Source organism: Gossypium hirsutum, chromosome D01, assembly GCF_007990345.1.
Source record: "Gossypium hirsutum isolate 1008001.06 chromosome D01, Gossypium_hirsutum_v2.1, whole genome shotgun sequence".
NCBI classification, from domain to species: domain Eukaryota; kingdom Viridiplantae; phylum Streptophyta; class Magnoliopsida; order Malvales; family Malvaceae; genus Gossypium; species Gossypium hirsutum.
In genome coordinates this window covers 7,230,146-7,246,213 of record NC_053437.1, presented here as the reverse complement: position 1 = coordinate 7,246,213, position 16,068 = coordinate 7,230,146, and the positions used below count along the sequence as shown (strand labels likewise).

At 38.4% G+C, this 16,068-nt stretch overlaps 2 protein-coding genes across 2 annotated transcripts; both read right to left on the bottom strand.

Moving 5' to 3' along the window:
• Positions 1-1,083: 1,083 nt before the first annotated feature.
• Positions 1,084-9,421, bottom strand: LOC107917638 (disease resistance-like protein DSC1). The gene is made up of 7 exons (XM_041086914.1): positions 9,187-9,421; positions 8,986-9,026; positions 8,659-8,896; positions 7,961-8,543; positions 2,409-2,905; positions 1,651-2,282; positions 1,084-1,514 (listed from the first exon to the last, which is right to left on the bottom strand). Exons 1-7 carry the CDS (start codon positions 9,412-9,414, stop codon positions 1,418-1,420), a joined length of 2,316 nt encoding a protein of 771 aa, XP_040942848.1. The 5' UTR covers positions 9,415-9,421; the 3' UTR covers positions 1,084-1,417.
• Positions 9,422-9,630: 209 nt separating this feature from the next.
• LOC107917181 (disease resistance protein RPV1-like) lies at positions 9,631-11,566 on the bottom strand. The gene is made up of 4 exons (XM_016846556.2): positions 11,557-11,566; positions 11,414-11,503; positions 10,416-10,872; positions 9,631-10,291 (listed from the first exon to the last, which is right to left on the bottom strand). Exons 1-4 carry the CDS (start codon positions 11,564-11,566, stop codon positions 9,631-9,633), a joined length of 1,218 nt encoding a protein of 405 aa, XP_016702045.2.
• Positions 11,567-16,068: the final 4,502 nt, after the last annotated feature.

The window sequence follows — 16,068 nt, the reverse complement described above, 5'->3', positions numbered from 1 at the left end:
ATGATAGATTGAAGCAAATGATTAAAATAAAAAAATTATAAAATAATATTTATTTATTTATAAGTTAGATTTTATTTTAAATTTTTAGGAAGTTTGACTTTTTTATTTGTCTAAAAATTACTTTATTTTAGTTAGAAATTTAAAGTTTTTAAAAATATCTTTAATTTAATTCATATTTTTTACAATACAATTAAACGATTTAATAATATCAATAGTTGTTTCACTTAAAGAAAGTTTAATTTAGTTATATTTGATACATTTTGAATTTACTTTTTAATAAATAATATTGTTATTCAGTTTTAAATTAGAAAAAATTTAAATATAAAATTTTAAAAAATAAATTTTAATATTAAAATTAAAAGAAATTGAACTTAACATTTTATTAAATTTAAAAATTAATAGCTAATTTGATAATTTTAATACATTAAAATCATAATTAATTTTGTCTTTTATCAATGTAAGCACCCAAATTAAATTAAATTAAATTAAAGTCTAATGTTTTAAAATTTAATTTTCAAGATATTTACATAAATTTTCATGATAGAATTATTATTTTACCTGTATTCAAACTCACGATAAGTGTTAAAAGTAATCTATCTTTTAACTGCAATTCCATTATAATTTAAACTATTTAATTTAATTAATAAAAATATATTATTTTAAATTATTTTTATTTAAGCTGTGATTAATTTTATTATCAATTGACAAAATCACAATAGAAACATACACAAAAATTAGAATTACATCTATGTCCATCTTTTAAACATTGTTGTAGAATTACTTAATTATGATCTAAAAGTTTTTTATAATATTATATATTAATTATTTTTAATAATAATTACAAAATAAAAATATTTTATTAAATAATATATATATTCACATGAAACTAGAATTTTAGAAATGCATATAAATAACACTTTATTGTCATTCACGACAATGAATTAACCAACAATCAAGTGTTATTTATAGCCATCATTGATAGGCTATCTTGATGGAGGTGATAAAGAAAAGAACTGAATAAAAAATTGTTTAAAAATAAAATCTGATTAGTATATAACTATTAATTATTTTGAAAATCGAATGTTAAAATTGAGAAACCTACTAGTTAAATTGTAGGAAGAAATCGAAACTATAAAGTTCATCACCTTACAAAGGATACCATAACTGATTTATTTTAATTATATATGCTAATGTAGGAGGATGTAAATTTAAATGTATTAAGGATGGGTTTGGATGGACAGTGTATTTACCTGCGATTAATGTAAAAATAGCGGTGGCGGTGAGATTAAATACTATAGTGATACTGTAGCATGAGACAAAAAAATAAACTAAACGTACCGCACCGCACCCAATCGCCTATCCAAACCCACCCTAAAACGCATTATAGATAGCTATCTATCCGATCAGACCAAAAAACTTAGAACTGAGTGAGTAATCGGTCGTTTCCGATATATGCTTGACAGTCGCGACAAAAAAAAGGTTTGGTCCACTGAAGACTTGCTTTGTCATTCAACCTGGAATCAAAGCACGTAGACATAAGCAAATTAGCCTTATAAAAGAGATGGCAATTCCATATATACATTACGTACGTGTGTATCAATTATATTGATGATTTTTGGGAATAAAATAATAAACAAATAGATACTAAACCATTTTCTCTCTATGGGGGAACTGATATTATTCCCGGTTGATCTATTGTTTGAACTGGCATCACTAAAATTTGAAGAAGCTGGTCTGATTTGCTGCTCATCTCCGGTTTGGTCCATCTCTTCCAAATCTTGTTTGTACACCATCCGAACCCCACATTTCTTCTGCTTGGAATGGATACCCCGGATTTTGAAGAAAACCTCAATTTCAGAACTTTCCTTCACCACATATGTGATGAATTCAGAAATCTCTTTTCCTTTACATTCAAATGCCAAGGAAAACAAGCGCAGCTGGTTACAAGGCATAAAATGTAGCCAAAGGTGGTCCTCACCTACCCTCGTAGATTTACCTTCTAAATGAAAGTCATATCTTCCAAATTCTCGAGAGAAATTTCTACCATGGATAACAGATGCATGGGAAATATGCTCCCCCCTCCTAGGTTTATTATCGAAGTTAGAGAAGAAAACACAGCAGAAGGCGAATCCTACTAACTGGCGACCGATCAGAAAGCGTGGAGGCAATTGTATCTTTATTATTGAATCCGAAGGGTCATCCGTCTGATTAGTAAACCATTTTGGGATTTCACTTCCCGGTATTATAATGTCATAATTTGTCGTTCTTACCTTTGCACCTTCCTACGAAACACAGCGAATGATAATTAGTATTTTTAGAACCATAACTTCTTGGGAGCTATAGATAAAAATATTAAGTAAATAAATCAATGGGAGTGATAAGAGAAAAATAAAAACAAAAACACTAGCCTGAATACATCTTTTCAGCATTGCTACAGCATCGTTACCCTCTGCCAATTTGAAGCAGTTAAAAGCACAAATATATCCATCAACCCGTGAATTGAAAGCTGTAGTCGAATTTGCAACTGCTTCCAGTGAACCACAACCATCTAACCATAATTTTATGCTTGCTGGTAGCTCGGGCAATGATTTAAGCCTTTTGCAGTTAGTCAGTACTAGAGAAGTAAGCTTGGACAGTCCACCAAGGGTAGTAGGCAAGGTCCTGAAATTGTTATCAGAAAGTCGTAGTGCTTCTAATGAGGACAACCTGATAATGTCAACAGGAATAGCCCCATCATAAAGGTTGCAGTCATCTAAATTCAGCTCCTTCAAAGAACTCAAACCAGACAAAATAGCAGGTAGCGTCAAGGTCATAGAGTTCGAACTAAGTCTTTGTGTGGGCCTAGAAATAAAACGCCAACGTGATCGTACTCTATATGGTGGTCCCTTGCATCCTTGTAGAGAAAGTGTTAAGTTTAGTTCCCATGCAAAGGTGGCCATGCACGACATACAAAGGTGGTCATGCTCCTGGAATCGCAGCAAGCAGTGGTGCCATGGTGTGCAGCAACTGAAGTTTGAAGCTGCCAATCTATTTGCTGTTTTTAGTTCCATTTTGATTGTTTTGTAATCTAGTTCATGTTGAACTAAGTAGATAAATGTTTTGATATTGATTGACTGAAAAGTCAGCAATGCAAGTTGTACAAGCTAATCTTGTAAGTTTCAATGCAAATTAGTGGAGTTAGGTAGTTGATTAGGTGATTACTTGTTTGATTTACTTGTTGACTGATATATGTAATGGCTTAATGCCTTGTTGATGGGTTAATGAAAGATATCAGCTCAATTTTCATTCATTCTTTTTCTCTCTTTCTGTTTTTTCACTTGCTAGTTTCATCTTTCTGTTTTCTGCTTCCGAGCTTGCTTCTTCACCAAGGCTCGAGGCTTACTACTCAAGCAAGACTAGAAACAGCTTGTTGCTGCCTCTTGCACCAACAATTGGTATCGAGAGCTCTTGTCTTAGTGGACCTGTTACTTCAAAACAAGGAACTTGATGGCTTCTTCAGGATTTTCACCAGCAGCCCCACCAGTCTTCAATGGAGAAGGCTTTCACATATGGCTGGTCAAGATGAAGACTTACCTACAGGCCTTCGATCTGTGGGAAGTTGTCAACACAGATACTGAGCCAGCACCACTGAGGGCTAATCCCACAGTAGCTCAGATTAGGCAACATGCTGATGAGAGGACCAAAAGGCACAAAGCCATGTCCTGCATCCAGAACTGTGCGTCAGATGTCATCTTCACCAGAATCATGGCCTGTGAGACTCCAAAACAGGCCTGGGATAAGCTTAAGGAGGAGTTTCAAGGCACTGAGAGAACAAGGCAACAGCAGCTGTTAAACTTGAGAAGGGATTTCGAGAATTTGAAGATGAAGGAAGAAGAAACAGTGAAGCAATACTCAGATAGAATTATGGCAGTGGTTAACAGCATAAGGCTCCTAGGTGAGCACTTTGATGAGGCAAGAATTGTGGAGAAAGTCCTCTCCACTTTGCCTGAGAGATATGAGGCCAAGATATCCTCCCTAGAGGACTCAAGAGACCTTGCTAGCATCTCTTTGACTGAGTTAATCAACACCTTCTATGCTCAGGAACAAAGGAGAGCTAGCAGAGTTGAAGATCACCAAGAAGGTGCATTTCAAGCCAAGGCCCGAGAAACCTCGAGCACTAATGCTCAAAGAGGCAAAAAGCCTTGGAAAAACAGGCCTAAGCCTGATGCTGCAAGGAGCAATGACTAGCCCTGCAGATATTGCAAGAAGCCTGGCCATCTAGAAGACAGATGCTGGTTTAGGCCAGATGCAGTATGCCAACACTGCAAGAAGAAGGGCCATGTTGAAAGGGTCTGCAAAAACAGAAGTAAGCCAAGGCAGAATCAATTTCAGCAGTCAAAGGTTGAAGCTCGAGTAGCTGAAGACAGTAGTGACCAAGAAGAACAGGTCTTTGCTGTTTCCTATGTAGCTTCTGAGAAGAAATGCTCCAAAGGCTGGTTGCTGGACAGTGGTTGCACTAACCACATGTCACCAGATGCCTCCTTGTTTAAAACCTTGGACAGAAGTTATAAAACCAAGGTCAAGGTTGGAAATGGTCAGTTTATAAGGGCTGAAGGAAGAGGAGAAGTGCTGATATGTACTCCCACAGGCAACAAGATCATTCCAAATGTGCTGTTTGTGCCTTAGATTGACAGAAACCTTCTCAGCATAGCTCAACTGCTCGAGAAAGGTTATTCTGTTGTGTTCAAGGATAAACAATGCCATATTACTGATCCAAGTGGATCAAGCCTTATGACAGTCACAATGACTGATAAATGCTTTGAGGTTCACTGGGCAAATGACTCAAACTCAGCATAAACAACCTCTGTTGAAGACTCCAAGCTTTGGCATCAAAGGCTTGGACATGCCAACTTCAGATCAATGGCTCGATTGGCCAAAGAGGGCTTGGCAGAGAACTTCATCAGCTCAGTGGAGCATGATGATGTGTGTGAAGTTTGCCAAATGGGGAAACAGGCAAGACTGCCATTTCCTACAAATTCAGCCTGGAGAGCTACTGAAAGACTGCAGCTGGTGCACTCTGATGTATGTGGCCCGATGAAGACTGAATCACTCAGCAAAAATAGGTATTTCATCCTCTTTATTGATGACCTTACAAGGTTTTGCTGGATTTTCTTTTTAAAACACAAGTTTGAGGTAGCTCAAGTGTTTGTGAAGTTTAAAAATGCTGTAGAAACAGAAACAGGTTGCAAGCTGAAATCGATAAGGACTGATAATGGCACTGAGTACACTTCAGCTCAGTTTCAAGCCATTTGCAATGATGCTGGTATCAAACATCAGCTTACAAATGTCTACACACCTCAGCAGAATGGGGTAGCTGAAAGAAAGAATAGAAGTCTGATGGATATGGCCAGATGTCTGCTGTTTGAGAAGAAACTGCCCAAGACCATGTGGGCTGAGGCAGTAAACACTGCTGTTTACCTTCAGAACAGGCTTCCTACTAAAGCTCTTGCATCCGAGACACCTTTCGAGGCTTGGTCTGGTTTCAAGCCTTCCTTGGCACATCTGAAGGTGTTTGGTTGCCTGTGTTATGCACAAATACCAGCAGCAAAGAGAGACAAGCTCTCTAAAAGGGCTCAACCAGGTGTTCTAGTAGGCTACAGCTCAGTCAAGAAGGGCTACAGGGTTCTGGATCCCTTGATAAACAAAGTCCAGGTGAGCAGAGATGTCATCTTTGATGAAAAAGCCTGCTGGAATTGGGAGAAAAATGAGCCAGAAGCAGTTTCAGAAGACCTAGTGCCTAATCAAGCTGAACTTGAGCAGCTAGGACCTGAAATGGATGTTGATGATGTGCCTGTGAGAGGCACAAGGCCCCTAGATGATATTTATGAAAGGGCACAGGTTGCAATAGCAAAACCTAGCAGTTTTGAAGAGGCTGAGGCAGATGAAGGCTGGAAACTAGCTATGGTCAATGAAATCAACATGATTGAAAAGAACCAGACATGAGAGCTAGTTGATAAAGCTGCTGGAAAGAAGACCATTGGAGTAAAATGGGTCTATCGAGTAAAACAGAATGCAGATGGCAGTCTGAACAAGCTAAAAGCCAGGCTTGTTGTCAAAGGATTTAGCCAAAGGTATGGTCTGGACTACCTGGAGACATTTGCACCAGTAGCCAGGCTTGACACAGTTAGAATGATAGTTGCCTTGGCTGCTCAACATCAGTGGACCATTCATCAGCTTGATGTTAAGTCTGCATTTCTCAATGGTTTCCTGGAAGAAGAGATCTACATCGAGCAGCCTCAAGGATTTGTGATCACTGGCAAAGAACACATGGTGTACAGACTGAAAAAGGCTTTATATGGCCTGAAACAGGCTCCTCGAGCCTGGTATGCTCGAATTGACTCTTACTTGCTCAGTTTGGAATTTGAGAGAAGTCCCAGTGAACCAACACTGTATGTGAAGAAGAACCAAGCTGAAACTCAGCTTATTCTGTCACTCTATGTTGATGATCTATTGGTAACTGGAGGAGATAGAAGAATGCTGGAAGATTTCAAAAGAAAAATGATGGAAATGTTTGAAATGTCTGATTTAGGAAGAATGAACTACTTCCTTGGAATGGAAGTGAACCAAACAGAAAAGGGAATCTTTCTTAGTCAGAGTTCCTTTACTATGAAGATCCTGGACAAGTTCTCTATGAAGAACTGTAAGCCAACAAGCACACCAATGGCTGTTGGAGTGAAGCTTTCGAGGCAAGGGAGTGGTGAACCAATTTGTGAGACCATGTACAAGAGTCTCATTGGTAGTCTGTTGTATTTGACTGCCACAAGGCCCGATATCATGTTTGCTGTTAGTATGCTATCAAGATACAAGAATTGCTGCAATGATCAGCACTTTCGAGCAGCTAAAAGAGTGCTAAGATACATCAAAGGCACCATTGGTCATGGTGTATTGTTCAAAAGGGCTGAAAACATGAAGCTAATAGGCTATGTTGATAGTGACTGGGCTGGATCAAGTGATGACATGAGGAGCACATCCGGATATGCATTCAGTCTTGGCTCAGGCATGTTTTGCTGGAGTTCTAAGAAACAAAGTCTGGTGGCACAATCAACAGCAGAAGCTGAATATGTTGCTGCTGCATCTGCTGTGAACCAAGCCATATGGCTTAGAAAAATCTTGACTGATTTAAACCAAAACCAAAAGGAGGCAACAGAGATTTATTGTGACAACAAATCTGCTGTTGCAATTGCAAAAAAATCCCATTTTTCATGGCAGAACCAAGCACTTCAATATTAAGTTGCATGTTATAAGGGAGATGGAACAAGCTCATGAAATCGAGCTGATTCATTGCAATTCAGAAGTGCAAATTGCTGATATCTTCACAAAGGCACTCAATGTGTCTAAATTTGTTAAATTCAAAAGGGAATTAGGTGTTACTAGCATGGAAACTAAGGAGGAGTGTTAAGTTTAGTTCCCATACAAAGGTGGCCATGCACGACATACAAAGGTGGTCATGCTCCTGGAATCGCAGCAAGCAGTGGTGCCATGGTGTGCAGCAACTGAAGTTTGAAGCTGCCAATCTATTTGCTGTTTTTAGTTCCATTTTGATTGTTTTGTAATCTAGTTCATGTTGAACTAAGTAGATAAATGTTTTGATATTGATTGACTGAAAAGTCAGCAATGCAAGTTGTACAAGCTAATCTTGTAAGTTTCAATGCAAATTAGTGGAGTTAGGTAGTTGATTAGGTGATTACTTGTTTGATTTACTTGTTGACTGATATATGTAATGGCTTAATGCCTTGTTGATGGGTTAATGAAAGATATCAGCTCAATTTTCATTCATTCTTCTTCTCTCTTTCTATTTTTTCACTTGCTAGTTTCATCTTTCTGTTTTCTGCTTCCAAGCTTGCTTCTTCACCAAGGCTCGAGGCTTACTACTCAAGCAAGACTAGAAACAGCTTGTTGCTGCCTCTTGCACCAACAGAAAGAAACTTGAGATTTTTCATATGAAAAATAAAGGATGGTGGTGTCGTTATGGCAGTCTCACTTAGGTTAAGCTCTTCCAAAGATTCTAGTTGTTGCAAACTCTCTGGAAAATTTTTAAGTTTAGAGCAGCCTGAGAGAATAAGAGTTTTAAGGAATTCACACCCACCTATGCTGCTTGGGAGACTCTCAAGCTTACTGCAATCTTTCAAATTTAGCAACATAAGACGCCTGAGATGTCCAATTGAAGAGGGAAGTTCTTTAATACCAGTCCCATCCAAACAAAGCTCTTTCAGACATTCCATTTCCCCCACAATCTCTGGAATCCTTTCTATATTTGAGCAACCTGAAAGAATTAATGTTTCTAGAGATCCATTCCCAATTTTGGATGGGAAAATCCTAAGTCTCTTGCAGTTTCTTAAATTCAAAAGCTTCAGCCTCCTTAGAAACTTAACGGTAGGATCAAAATCTACCATTCCAGTACCTTCCAGAATCAAACTTTCAAGATTTGGGGCCATACTGAAGTCTGGTGTTTTCACAAGGTTTTTAGAGCCTTTGAGGTCGACCAATTTTAACTTATATAAAGGCTGTAAAAGAAAAAAATGAAAAAGAAAACCAAAGATGAAATGCCATTTTATTTTCGGTATTTTGTGTTTATGTTATCTTGGTCAAAATTAATTGATCAAACAAAGTAACTCTTACCATGTTTGGCTTCCACAACTTTTCAATGCGGCTATAAGGCAGAAGAAGTGCAACAAGGTTCTCTGGTTGGAAGCTTGAAGGGAAGGATTTGAAAGGATATCCATGCCATTCTAAAAGCCTTAACTCGTTACTAAGATATTTGAAACCACGAGAATTCGGAACATTGAAGACTCTGAGCAGTCTTAGCCTGTTCATCGTCAAAAATGCATCAGCACTCAAAGTCCAAGTGTTTTGTTTCCTGATAACCACCAAGGAAAAAGAGGAATGAGCTTTACAGTAAACAGAGTAATCAACTACATATACACAGATAGGTGTATGAATTTACACCTGATAGAATCGATGACTAGACCTTGAACAGCTTCCGTTGCCTGAAAATCAGAGCAATCAACTAATTAATACGGTAAATTTAAGGACTTAACAGTGCAATGCACGTCCAAAAATAGTTCAAAGCTAGACTTGCATCCTAGTATCGTATGAATCAACAAATATTCAAGGGTGGAGTAACAGTTAATAGTGCTAAAGGCTTACAGTGTTTTCTATTAGCACATAATTCTTATCCTTTTCGTTCCACAATCTACTACGTTTTCCAGGTTCATTAGGAGATTCTTGGTAAACAATTTTCCTTCCCATATCTTGTAACAAGTCGTGCATCGACAATTTGTTGTCTTCATCAATTGTTACAAGAGATTTCTTGATGAGAACATCTATTCCAATATCCGGGAAAAAGCCACAACCATCGAGAATTTTGGTTACCATATCTTTGTCTTCTTCTTTGAAGAAGCATGCAATATCTAAAAATATATCTTTCTCCGATTGTCCTAACCCATCAAAGCTTATTTGAAGCCTGTCTAGAATTTCTTTGTTGGACTCCTTTTTAAGTATTTCAATAGCACTTCTCCATTGAGCTTCATCTGATCTGCCAGACAGAAAAGAACCAAAAACTTCAAGAGCTAACGGAAGGCCATTGGCATATTACACTACACGTTTAGAAAGCTCAAAAAATTCTATTGCAGGTGTTTCACTTTTGAAAGCTTTCAAACTGAAAAGGCGAAGTGCTTCCTTGGCATTCAATTTCGTCAGATTATACACATCATCCACTCCGTAGATTTGCAGCAGATGCTCGTCTCTTGTTGTTATGATGATCCTGCTTCCTAAACCAAACCAAGCTCGCTTGCCTAATAAACATTTTAAGTGTTGTATGTTATCGACATCATCAATAACAACAAAAATCCTTTTATGAGATAACATATGACGTATGATGTCATTCCCATCATGAACATTAAAAAAGATGAAACTTTCCTCTGGAAAAATTTGGGAAAGAAGTTGTTTCTGCAAACAAACAAGTCCATGTTTCTCTGCAACTTCACGAACATCGGCCAGAAAGCTTTGGCCTTCAAAATGACTTGAAATTTGGGTATAAACAGATCTTGCAAGAGTTGTTTTACCTAACCCGCCCATACCACAAATCCCTATAATCCGAACACTATCATCTTCCTCCCCTATTCCTATTTTGCAATTTAACTCTTCCAAACGTGATTCAATTCCAATCATGTCATTAGGAGCACTTGCAAATGTTTGACATAATTTTGTTGATACCTTTTCAATGATTTCTCCAATAAGTTCTGATTCATGCCTTCAAATACAAAGCAAAGGAAATAGCTTAGTGAAACATTAAGGGCACAGTCCTTAGCTAATGCCTCAAATTTCAATCTTGATGCTGGTAAGATATTATTGAAGTGAAAGAATATGATAGTTACCTGTTACTCAAGTGCCATCCTTTGATGTTAGCTACTTGAGTTAAAGCAGGTCGCCACCTTTGTGTCTTCTCTTTGTTGTCCTGGAAATTATTTTCATGCTTAATAAAAGCTTCTAGAACTTTTCCGGTTTGTTTTCTCAAATCAGATGGATCCACATAATAGAAAATGGGGAAGATATTATGTTCCTTGTCGTTTTTCTGTTGAATAATCTCGGAAAGCTCTTCTAGGCACCAACTCGAAAAACAATACCCTTCCGACAAAACGATTACAGAGCACCATGACTCATGAATTTCTTTGAAGAGCTCAGGTGCTATGGGTTCACCTGTCTTGAGCTTTTCGTCATCCCTAAAAGTGGTGATTCCTCTCCTTTTGAATGCAGCATAAAGATGATCCGTGAAATTCCTGCGGGTATCCTCACCTTTGAAACTTAAGAAAACATCATATTTCCCTCGAGAAACTGAAGAAGATGATTCCAATGATGATGAAGATGAGGAGGAGGAGGAGGAGGAGTGTTGAAGTAATGGTCAGCATGCAGCAACCAAGACTATCGAAGGCACTACATGCAGAAGCTGCTGGTTCTTCTAGTCAGCAAGCTGTTTATGTTTCATTTTGTAATTTTAAGTTAGAGTAATGTAACTTAGTTGCTTTATAACTATGTTAGGTTTATGTTTGATGTAATTTTGATGTTGATTGAGCTGATAAATCAGCTTTGTTTATTTGTTCAAGCTAATTAGCACAAGTTACTATGTGTATTAGTGGTAGTAGGTGAAGTTTAGGTCAACCTACTGTTTTGTCAAGATTGTAAACTTGTTTTATGTATTGGCTTTGTGCTATATTCAGTTTAAGGAATGAATTCAACAAGTTTTCATCTATATGCTCTCCGTTTTTAGTTTTGCTGCAAAATCTATTTGAGTTTTCTGCATTATTTCTGCTGCAAGTCACGAGACTTGCTCAACAAGCATTCTGTTGAAGCTTGCTGCTTTGCACTTAGATCCAACAATTGGTATCTAGAGCCATATTCTTAGAGGACCTGTTGTAGTTCAGTATCAAAACGATGGCATCATCAGGTTTTTCACCAGCTTCACCACCTGTTTTCAATGGAGAGGGCTTCAACATTTGGGCAGTTAAGATGAGGACTTACCTGCAGGCATTCGACCTATGAGAAGTTGTTAACTTAAATACTGAGCCAGCACCTCTTCGAGCTAATCCAACAGTTGCTCAAATAAGGCAACACACTGATGAAAGAACAAAAAGGCACAAGGCCATGCCATGCATACAGAATTGTGTGACAGATGTGATCTTTATGAGGATCATGGCCTGTGAAACACCAAAGGAGGCTTGGGACAAGCTGAAAGAAGAATTTCAGGGGACTGAGAAAACAAGGCAACAACAGCTGCTCAACTTGAGAAGAGATTTCAAAAATCTCAAAATGAAAGAGGAAGAAACAGTTAAGCAGTACTCAGATCGGATTATAGCTGTTGTAAACAGCATAAGGCTCCTAGGAGAGCAATTCAGTGAAGCTAGAATGGTTGAGAAAGTCATGTCCACTCTACCAGAGAGGTATGAAGCTAAAATTTCATCCCTCGAAGACTCAAGGGACTTGACAACTATCTCCTTAACTGAGCTAATCAATGCCTTGTATGCACAAGAGCAAAGAAGAGCCAGCAGACAAGAGGAGCACCAGGAAGGGGCTTTTCAAGCCAAAGAAGCCTCGAGCATCAAAACTCAAAAAGGCAAAAAGTTCTGGAAAAACAGGTCTAAGCCTGATGCTGCTAGGAGCAGTGACCAACTCTGCAGACATTGTAAAGGAGCTGGTCATCCAGAAGATAGATGCTGGTTTAGACCAGATGCAGTATGCCAACACTGCAAGAAGAAAGGCCATGTTGAAAAAGTTTGCAAGAATAGAAGCAAACCAAGACAGAATCAATTTCAGCAACAAAAGGTAGAAGCTCGAGTAGCTGAAGAAAGCAGTGATCAAGAAGAACATGTTTTTGCTGTGTCATGTGCAGCAAATCAGAATAAGGGTTCAAAGGGCTGGTTTCTAGACAGTGGGTGCACAAACCACATGTCACCAGATGCAACTTTCTTCAAAACCCTGGACAGAACCTGTAAAACCAAAGTAAAAATTGGAAATGGTCAGTTGATTAATGCTGAAGGAAGAGGAGATGTGCTGATTTATACCTCTACAGGTGGCAAAATCATTTCAAATGTACTTTTGGTACCTGAAATCGATAGGAACCTTCTCAGTATAACTCAACTACTTGAGAAAGGTTACTCAGTTGTTTTCAAGGAGAAAGAATGTCAAATTTTTGATCCAAGTGGATCAAACCTTATAACAATCACCATGACTGATAAATGTTTTGAAGTAGACTGGCCAAATGACTTACATTCAGCCTGCATAGCCTCCACTGATGACTCAAGACTCTGGCATCAGAGGCTTGGACATACAAACTACAAATCCATAGCCCGCATGGTCAATGAAGGTCTGGCAGAAAATTTCATCGATTCAGTGAAGAATGATGAGCTTTGTGAGATATGTCAGCAAGGAAAATTGGCAAGATTGCCATTTCCAACAAGCACAACATGGAGAGCATCAGAGAAGCTCCAGCTTGTGCATACAGATGTGTGTGGACCAATGAAGACTGAGTCTCTCAAAGGAAGCAGGTACTTTATTCTATTTATTGATGACTTTACAAGATACTGCTGGATTTATTTTCTAAAACAGAAATCAGAAGTTCCATCTGTGTTCCTGAAGTATAAAGCTGCTGTTGAAACTGAGTCTGGTTGCAAACTTAGAGCAATGAGGTCAGATAATGGAACTGAGTACACCTCAGCTCAGTTCCAAGTCTACTGTGAAGAAGCAGGTATCAAACACCAGTTGACTAATGTGTATACACCCCAACAGAATGGGGTCAGTGAAAGGAAAAACAGAAGCTTGATGAACATGGCAAGATGTCTTCTGTTTGAGAAGAATTTGCCCAAAACTCTGTGGGCTGAAGCTGTTAACACAACAGTTTATCTCCAAAACAGGCTTCCAACCAAGGCTCTGGCTGAGAAGACTCCATTTGAAGCCTGGTTTGGGTTTAAGCCATCACTGGCTCATCTCAGAACCTTTGGTTGTCTGTGCTACACTCAAGTTCCAGCTGAGAAGAGAAGCAAGCTAGATAAAAGAGCTCAAGCAGGGATCCTGATCGGCTATAGCTTGGTTAAAAAGGGCTACAGAATCTTAGAACCTGCTACAAACAAGATATTGGTTAGCAGGGATGTTGTTTTCAATGAAAAAGGACACTGGAATTGGGAGAAGGCTGAACCAGAGGGAGTGGCTGAAGATCTGGCATTAGACCAAGTTGAAAATGATGAAAACACACCTGAAATGGATGTAAATGATGTTCCAATCAGAGGCACTCGATCAATGGCTGATGTTTATGAAAGAGCACAAGTGGCTACTGTTGAACCAAGTTGCTTTGAAGAAGCAGAAAGCCAGGAGGACTGGAAGCAAGCTATGATTGAAGAAATCAGGATGATTGAAAAGAATCAGACCTGGAGTCTGGTTGATAGACCAACAAACAGGAAGATTATTGGTGTCAAATGAGTTTATCGAGTAAAGAACAATGCTGATGGTAGCCTAAACAAGTTAAAGGCTAGATTGGTTGTGAAAGGCTTCAGTCAAAGGTATGGATCAGACTACCTAGAAACCTTTGCACCAGTGGCCAGGCTAGACACTATTAGACTGCTAGTTGCCTTAGCAGCACAAAAACAGTGGCTGATACACCAACTTGATGTAAAATCAGCATTTCTGAATGGATTCCTTGAAGAGGAGATTTATGTGGAGCAACCTTAAGGTTTCAAGGTGTCTGTCAAGGAAAAAATGGTGTACAAGCTCAACAAAGCCTTGTATGGCTTGAAACAGGCTCCAAGGGCCTGGTATAGCAGAATAGATGGCTATCTGACCAGTCAAGGATTTGAAAGAAGTCTTAGCGAGCCAACTCTGTATGTTAAATCAACTAGTGCTAAAACTCAGCTCATTGTCTCAATATATGTCGATGACCTACTGGTGACAGGAGGAGATCATGAGATGCTAAGCAGCTTTAAAGCCAAAATGCAACAGCACTTTGAAATGTCAGACTTGGGATTGATGTCTTACTTCTTAGGCATGGAAGTAACTCAAGCTAAGAATGAGATTTGGCTAAGTCAAAAGACCTTTGCTATGAAGGTTCTCAACAAATTCTCAATGGAGAATTGCAAAGCAACCAGCACACCAGTTGCTGTTGGAGAAAAACTCTCGAGCCAAGACAAGCATGAAAAGGTTTGTGAAACAACCTATCGAAGTCTAGTTGGATGTTTGTTGTATTTGACTGCTACTAGACCTGACATAATGTATGCTGTGAGTCTACTCTCGAGGTTTATGCATTGTTCAATTGAAAGTCATTTTAGAGTTGCAAAAAGGGTTCTAAGATACATCAAAGGAACTTTGTCCTATGGAATGCAGTTTACCAAGGCTGAGAACTTGAAGCTAGTTGGATATTGTGACAGTGATTGGGCTGGTTCCTTGGATGACATGAAGAGCACTACAGGTTATGCATTCAACATAGGCTCTGCTATGATTTGCTGGAGCTCAAAGAAGTAGGGAGTAGTGGCTCAGTCGACTGCAGAAGCAGAATATGTGGCTGCTGCTGCAGCAGTCAATCAAGCCATATGGCTTAGAAAAATTTTGAAAGATATCAATCATAAGCAAAAGGAAGCAACTGAGATAATGTGTGACAACCAATCAGCAGTTGCTATTGCAAAGAATCCTGTTTTTCATGGAAGGACCAATCACTTCAACATCAAACTTCATGCAGTTCGAGAAATGGAGCAAGCTCATGTTGTTAAGCTGATACATTGCAGTTCTGAAGAGCAAATTGCTGATATTTTAACAAAAGCACTAAGTGTTTCCAAGTTTCAATACCTGAGAGCTAATATGGGAGTTTGAAACATGCTAACCAAGGAGGAGTGTTGAAGTAATGGTCAGCATGCAGCAACCAAGACTATCGAAGGCACTACATGCAGAAGCTGCTGGTTCTTCTAGTCAGCAAGCTGTTTATGTTTCATTTTGTAATTTTAAGTTAGAGTAATGTAACTTAGTTGCTTTATAACTATGTTAGGTTTATGTTTGATGTAATTTTGATGTTGATTGAGCTGATAAATCAGCTTTGTTTATTTGTTCAAGCTAATTAGCACAAGTTACTATGTGTATTAGTGGTAGTAGGTGAAGTTTAGGTCAACCTACTGTTTTGTCAAGATTGTAAACTTGTTTTATGTATTGGCTTTGTGCTATATTCAGTTTAAGGAATGAATTCAACAAGTTTTCATCTATATGCTCTCCGTTTTTAGTTTTGCTTCAAAATCTATTTGAGTTTTCTGCATTGTTTCTGCTGCAAGTCACGAGACTTGCTCAACAAGCATTCTGTTGAAGCTTGCTGCTGTTGCACTTAGATCCAACAAGGAGGAAGAGGAGGATGTCTCATTATCGAATCTAACCATTGGAACTTAGGAGCTAAGTTGAAGAAATCGATGGCATTTACTTGGTACTTCGGAGATTTTCAAGATTCATTTTTGTCGCAGAAAGGCTGGCCAATTAACACACCTCTAAACAAACTGAGAACAAAAGAAG